Here is a 7,588-nt window from a genome sequence, read left to right on the forward strand (position 1 = left end):
CAGACTTTCTGCTCCACCACAGCTGCAAAAAGCACGCAACCTTTCGAAGCTGCATCTGGGAGTCCTGTTGCTCCCACTCTTGAACTTGGAGCCCCTTTGAAATAAGTCGTGCACAGCAACGACCATTGAAAAAGACATTTCAGAATGATGGGAGTCCATCTGTGGTCACCCAAAGAGAATTACTTCTATTTATATATATTAAAAAACCCAACCTCATGCAATTTTAGGTAACCATGTGAGTCCCTCAGCAAGACCACCCATTCATAATAAGGAAAAGGGATTCCCACCTGCCCCCCAGCCCCCCCTTTGTCCCCCGCTACATCAGTGCTTCTTGATGGAGGCCCTGCTCGTGGTCAAGGTCGGCCTCCTCATCCTCGGCCGGATCCTTTTCGTCCCCGGATTCGACGTAGATGGGCCAGTCGTTGTCTGGGTCGCTCTTCCCCGCTCCCCCGGAAGAAGGCTCCATGAGGCGGAGGTGGACAGGCAGTGAATCCTCCTGCGTGGTGGTGACGCACGTGCAGCTGTCGCAGAGGCCAAAGCGACGCAAGCCTTGAGTCAGGCTGCTGGTGAACGTTCGCCGGCAGCCTTTGCAGACGATGGGCTTGCTGGACCGATGGACCTGAAGACCCAAGGGAGAAGCCGGGTGGTCAGCAACCGGAGGCAGCCCTGGCCAGGAGGGCCTTTGCACACAACTGGTTACGCCCCACCACGCCCTGGTCACCTCCCGTCTGGGCTACTGTAATGCACTCTACATGGGGCTGCCCCTGAAGAGCCTTCAGAAGCTTCAACTAGTTCAGAATGCAGTGGTCCGAACAAGCCTGGACTTGCGCATGGGTGGCTTCCTTTGCAAGAGCCACCCTGGCTGCCAATTCAAGGTGCTGGTCAGCCCCTTCAAAGCGCCGTGTGGCCTGGGGCCAGGCTACTTGAAGGGCCCCTCTTCCATCCACCAGGCCCACCAGGACAGAAAGGCAGGGCACGCTGCGGGATTGTCATCTGGTGGGTCCACAAAAAAGGGCCTTCTTGGGGATGGCCCCTTTCTTATGGACCATCCTTCCCCCAGAAATCCCATTGGCCCCCCCCACTGCTGAACGGAGATGGAGCAATGAAGGGGCTGATTTGATTATGTTGCTGCTGCTACAGTTGGGGGGGGAGGAATAGGTTATGCTGTGGGTATTAATGTTGTGAGCTGCCCAAAGTCACCAGTGTGTGGAGTTGGGCAGCCATATAGATTTGTACTATGAGCAAACAAACAACGTGGCTGATGCCCCCAACTCTGCCTCTCGTCTGTTCCAGTCCAAGTCCTGCCCAGCCCTTTTCCACCCCCCCCCGACTTCCACAGATCAGTCATCCGCAGTGTTGGGGGTGCACAGCTTCCCTGGCGTGCCACTTACGCTCAAGGCGTGGCTCCGGAGGTGCTCCTGGCGTGTGAAGCGCTTGCCGCAGACTTCGCAGGGGTAGGGCCTCTCTCCAGTGTGGGAGCGGATGTGGCGTTTCAGGATGCCCTTCTGCTTTGCCGTGTAGGGGCAAAACGGGCATTTGTGCAGCTTGATGGGCACCACAAGAACATCACCTTTGGGGTGGGGGAGAAACAGCATTTGGGACTGTTTCAAAAGAGGGGACTTAAAAATATCAGTGCAAACATTCGGGAGGGGGGAGAGAATTCCACTGCCCTCTGCTTGCTACGGGGTGTATATGTATATGCAGTTCTCTTGGCATAGTATTGTTTCAGCAGGAATAACGTCTGGATCACATGCATAAAAAGAATAGCGATGGGATGGGCGCTTTAAAAAGGGAAAGGGGCAGAGAGGCGGTTTTGGGAAGCTTTCCTAAACGGGACATGCCTGGCTTGGAGGCTGCGGAGAAGGATGTTTCCAAACGCCCCCCCGACCCTAAAGTCAGTGCTTTTCCTCGGGAATCCCCTGAGGAGTTTTCTACAGGTGGTCCTTGACTTGCAACTTTAATGGAGCCCAGAATTTCTGCTATAAGTTATGACAGTCGTAATGACCAACCTGATTTTACAACCATTTTTCATGACAGCTATAAAGCGAAGGTGGTGTTTTGCAGACACCGTTTGTAAAGGCCGGAAAGTGGCGTAAAAACATTGTAAATCATGATCACATATTTGAATGTAATATGGTCATGTGCATACATCACTACCAGAGCCCCAGACCCAGGTCATAAAAGCCTTCCGGGGGTCCGTCGTAACTTCGAATGGCCGCTAAGTGACTTGTTGCCCCCTCTGTCACATGAAACCCCGAAATCCAGTTCAGCTCCTGCTCTAAGTAGGGGGCGAACATTTTATGCGCCAGGCCGGCCTCTGCTTCGGCAGACGGATGCAGCAGCGCACGAGGTCTGACATCACCACCAGCATGCCGAGCGTAACAGGACTGGTAGCAAAATGAACCGGGGGCAAATTTGAATAAGAAACCGAGTCTTCAAATCACAAGAAATGGCAGGCGTGTGTACTCTGCATGGCTCCATCCTGGCTGCTTGGTTCTGGGCCCCAGTCATAAGAAACTTCCAGGCAGGCTCCCAGAAGGGCAGCAGGAAGGGGAGCATAAGCTAAGAGCACCAGAGAAAAACTGCAGAAAGTGGGAGAGTAAAGGAGGAGACAGATTAGCCTTCGGAGGTAGACCAGACAGAAAGCCCAACCAGAAGAGCTAATTCCGCTTTACTGTAAAGCTACATTAATAGTAAACCCCCCCCCGTCCCAGGCCTGGGTTCCTTTTACAGCTCCAGAAACTAGAGAGGGTTTCTTCTGAGCCCCTTGGCCACCTCCCCTCTCCCCCCAATCTGGGGGCTCTTATGTGATGGTTCCCTGGGCTGGATATCTTGGCCAGTCCCCCAAGGCCTTCCCTGCATGACAAGTTAGAAAGAAATCTCTTTCGCCCCCCCCCCCAGGCTTTTAGGGCATGGAATGATGGCCTTAGATTACAGGAAGGTAAATTCTGCTTGGACGTTAAAAAACAAAACTCATAGGAGGAACAGAAGTTTGATGGTAGAACCTAGGGCCAGGAGTTGGCCACAGTCATTTCTTGTGAGATGGATAGCTATTTCATTTGCTAAATAAGTAAGTAAAAATAAATAAATGGATGACCCTTTTCCTGGATGGATTCAAGCAGAAACTGGGCAGCATCTGTCAGGAATGATGTCAGCTGACCTCAAAGGGTCCCTTCCAACTGCTGCACATGTAGCCTTTCGTTCTGCCCCAGAGCATCTTGCAGAAAGCCATTAGTGGCACATCAGCAACCAGCGGTAGCAGCGGGACAAAGATGTGCTCCAAATTGCCTGATTTGCCCCCCACGGGCGACACGCCGGAGCCTGCTCTGAATGCTGCTTCTTTTGTCGAACTGGCTGGATTCATATTGCGTGAGGATGTGCGGCAGGGGTCCCCAACACCCGGGCCGCTACAGGGCCATGGCCCATTGAGAACTGCGCCGCTGAAGTGGCGGGCGAGCACACGAAGCTTCCTTTGTGCATTTGTTTAGTGACCATTTGAGGTTACAACAGCACTGAAAAAAGCGACTTAGGACTGTTTTTCACACTTACGACTGTTGCAGCATCCCTGTGGTCACGTGCTCAAAATTCAGATGCCACGCAACTGACTCCTCTTTATGACGGTCGGAGAGTCCCGGTGGGTCACGTGATCCCCCTTTGCCACCACCTGACGAGCAAAGTCAACTGAGAGACCAGATTCAATTAACCACCGTGCGACTAACTTAACTGCAGCAATACACTTAACTGTGCCAAGAAAGGTCATAAAATGGGACAAAAATCACTTAACAACTGCCCTCTGAGCAACAGAAACTTGGGCTCAATTGTGGTCACAAGTCAGCTATCCTATATTTTTAATTCTAGTTTTCAGCTGGCCTAATATTCGGGTCCCAGCTCTCCCTCCACGCTTCCCAGCCCTGGCCGCTTCAAGCTGTGCGGACTTCAGCTCCTGACACCGCCCGCGCGGCTGGGAGATTCTGGGAGCCGAAGCCCGCCTGGCTTAAAATTGGGTCAAGGTGGGATACCAAAGCAGGCGGGAATGGGGGACTTTGCTTCCCCCCCCCAACAGGGGAGGGGAAAGTGACCTGGCAGGGCAACATCCGGGGCGAAGGAAAGGCCAGGAGAAGCTCCTTCTCCACGCGGCTGGGGCCTTCCTCCAGGCAGAGGGAACAACAGGCTTTTTTCTGGGGAGGAAACAGGAGGGAAGCCCCAGCAAGCCAGCAGAAAGAGGGAGCCGGCCCCAAAGAATGGACCAGCAGTAGAGCTGGCAATTGTTTATTTGAATTATTTGCAGTCCATCTGGCCTTAAGGCGACCCTGGACAGCTTACAACACTAAAACTCAATAAAAGCATGAAAAATAAATATTTCTAATAATAAAAATTACAGTGAAAAAGATGGGGAAGAAGGAAGCAATATGTGCCGGGCAAGGGCGGGGGGGTGTAAACTGGGATCTCCTCTTAATTGGAAGGGACCTTGGAGGAAGACCCTCTGCTCAGGCAGGAAAGACTCCAATGTCTCAGACACACGGCTGTCCAATTTCTTCTTCAAAGCCTCCAGTGTTGGAGCGTTCACAACACCTTCTCAGAGTCAGGAAATTTCTCCTTAGTTCTAGGTTGCTTCTCTCCTTGATTAATGTAACTTAACTTTCTTTGGTCTTATGCAAATGAAGGGCAGTTTTATTGGTCCATTAGGCTAAAACCAGCAAAGCCACAGAAGATAAAATACAGTCATCAGGACTAATCTGATCAATGTGATCAGATTAGATCTGTGAGCTTTAGTTGTGTTAAAGAAGGTTACAAGTCCCTTATAACAGGTATATTTGCCCTTTCTTGGATTAATTTCCTTTGGTGTCATTCATGTTTCGTGTACAGTTTAAAACTTTAAAAGGTGCCACGATAAGTCAATTTGAGTCTTGAAATGAAGAAATTAAGCAAGTTTTGCTGCCAGCAGATGGCAACTGAGGCTCAGATACAATTTCTGAAATGTGTTTTTCTATCTTTACTTTTGAAAATTGCTGCCTGATAACTTTTTTGCCTAGGCTCGAAAGTCCCTTTTTCTCTTAGGCGGATGAAAATGCTCCCTCGGAGGCCGTGAAAGGAGATTTTCTTAGAAAGAAGTGTCAGCCTCAACTCTGGTCCACGCCGTGTGGACTAATGTACAATGTAGATGCTCGCAGAGTCCTCTCTAGATCAGATTTCCCCTGAAGCCATCCACCAGGTCCGCATCAAAGGGCTGCACTGTCAGTCACCCACAGTCGCTTTGGATAGTGAGATGGGTGGCATATAAATTTAATCAATCAATCAAACAAACATCTTTCAAAGCCAATACTGGAAAGCACACTACTTCAACTTCTGTAAGTCACAGAATTCCAGAAGATGGGCATTCCTTCATCAAAAAGGAATGATTGCCAGTAGCTTCGTCAACCGCTCAGCCAGCCATTGTCAGGAGGCGGCTTATGGTTGCATCCCACGGAGAGGCCCAGAGCTCTTCTCTAAATGCCCCAATCTGCTCTTCAGTGCAAAAGCCTTTGCAATGTGTAGAACCATTTACCTTAACTGTTTGTGCCTTCTGCGTTCTCGCTGAACAACTGGAAAGTACTTTTAAATCCAAGACTATAATGGGAGATTGTGGGTTAGGGCAGGATACAAAGTTTACAAAGACAGCAACATACATGAATGAATGAATGAATGAATGAATGGTTTCATTTTATGACATTTAATTCTCCCTTCATCATAAGGTATTCTGCCCATCTTTGGGAAAGAGTGCAAGGAAAATGAACCAGAAGGGAGAATCCCAGCACTAACACACAAACTCCACAACCTGCATCCACAATTTATTTCCACTGTTAAGCAAATCACTGCAGTTGTTAAATGAACCATGCAAACATTAAGCAGATCTGGCTCCCTGCCCCCCAAGCCGGGAATGTCGCCAACAGCAATCCCAGAATGCCAGGATGCTGCAGCTGCCTGTTCAATACACGCCTGCGTGGCCCAGCACCTGAATTCTGACCAAAGCACCCTGGGACTGCTGTGAGAGTGGTGAAGTGTGAGGATCGGTTGCAAGTCACTTCTTTCAGTGCTGTTGTAACTAAATGAGCGGTCCTGGGTCAAGGGCTTCCTTTATTAAATACCTGTTGAATTCTACACCTCTCCAGAAGCTTCAGATTGTCGAATTAAGATCCATTCCTTTGGAAGCCCAGCTGTTTGGATGCACCTCGTGACCTCCCTTCTGCCCCGGAATGGAACTCCACCACTGGAGCAGAAAACGACCCCCCTGCACAGAGAGAAGCTGCCTCAGACTCCCTTACCTGAGTCCTCTCCGTACCAGTCACTCTGAAGGTCCATCATGGAGCTCATGGGCAAGCCAGCATCTTCTGACCGGCCCTCAAAGCTGCGCACAAAAGGGTGGACCATCTCGTCTTTCCTTTGGGAGGCGCTGTTGCGCAGCAAGGCTTCGAGAACCTGTTTCATGTGGTAGCTGCTGCAGGCCAGGTCCGTGGCCTGCCCCCTGTGAAGCCCCTCTTCCATCTGCTCGATCGTCAAGGGAGCGGGGTACTGCTGCAGCCGCTCCCCGACCTCCACCTCATCCACATCAAACTCGACCTTTGGCTCGATCGCCTTGGGTGCCGGGGAGCCGGTGTCATCCGGAGACTCGCGGCCAGCAGGGTCCCTGGCCAGGAGGTCCAGGTGAGGATGGCAGCTGCTGCAGTCCCCACAGGGAGGAGGCCCTTGGGGGCAGTCCGGGACACCTTCCTTGTCCTGCAGAGAGGAAGCGGAGGCTGAGCACTGGGCCTCGGCACCGCAGGAAGGGCCTTGGCGGGCAGAGCTAGCGGAGCTCCTGCTGTCCGCCTGGTAGAAGGCAGCTTCTCGCTCGATCTTCCTGCAGATGTCCAACGACGACCGGATGTACGTCTTGCAGAAGTTGACCACGTCGGTCATCTGCAAGTAGCTGGCGGCGGACATGACCTCAATCACATTTTCCCCACAAAGATCCAGCTTACCTGAATAAAGGAAGTCCAGGATAATGGAGAAGGCCTCTGAGGTCACAATGTCCAAGGAAGCTGTGCTGTGCCGGCCACTGTCCTGAATGTAGTGGATCAACAGAGCTCGGAAATAGCCGCTGTTGGCAAAGAGAATGTTCTTGTGGGCCTTGAAAATCCTCCCTTCCACTATGATGCTGCAGTCACAAAAGAAGTCCCTCTTCCGCTGCTCGTTCAGCTCGCTCAGGAGTTTGGCGTAGTATGACTGCATCTCCATGGCTCCGCGGGTCAGGGGGCCCTGCAAGGGAAAGGAGGACCAAGCGAGGTCACGCAGCTCCAGGGCAGGGAGGCGGGCCGAGACCACCTCCAGCGCACATCGGAACTTTGGCAGCCCCTCTTGGAAGGCTGGGCTGTCGATGGAGAAGCCTGGAGAAGCCGTAGTGGGAATCCTACGTCTACAGGAGCCTTTTTCCTCTCTCACTTCTGTGCTCTGTCTGGTCCAGGCTTTCTCAGCCTTGGCCATTTTAAGACATGTGGACTTCAATTCCCAGGATACCCCAGCATCGAGTGCTAGCTGTGGAATTCTGGGAGTTGAAGTTTATACATCTCAAAAT

The 7,588-nt window shown here is 51.6% G+C and overlaps 1 protein-coding gene across 2 annotated transcripts; it reads right to left on the reverse strand.

Moving 5' to 3' along the window:
- Positions 1-316: 316 nt before the first annotated feature.
- ZBTB8B (zinc finger and BTB domain containing 8B) lies at positions 317-7,266 on the reverse strand (the record flags this gene model as incomplete). Of its 2 annotated transcripts, none has more annotated exons than XM_081335364.1 (3): positions 317-619; positions 1,392-1,570; positions 6,303-7,266. In XM_081335364.1, the coding sequence occupies 3 exons, from the start codon at positions 7,249-7,251 to the stop codon at positions 317-319; spliced, it is 1,431 nt and encodes a 476-aa protein (XP_081191490.1). The 2 variants fall into 2 exon arrangements, with proteins under 2 accessions (XP_081191490.1, XP_081191489.1); XM_081335363.1 differs by lacking the exon at positions 317-619 and adding an exon at positions 3,550-3,664 and having other exon boundaries at positions 1,424-1,570; positions 6,303-7,251.
- Positions 7,267-7,588: the final 322 nt, after the last annotated feature.

The sequence above is a fragment of the Vipera berus genome (genome assembly GCF_964194415.1).
Source record: "Vipera berus genome assembly, chromosome: 9".
Taxonomy (NCBI): Eukaryota; Metazoa; Chordata; class Lepidosauria; order Squamata; family Viperidae; genus Vipera; species Vipera berus.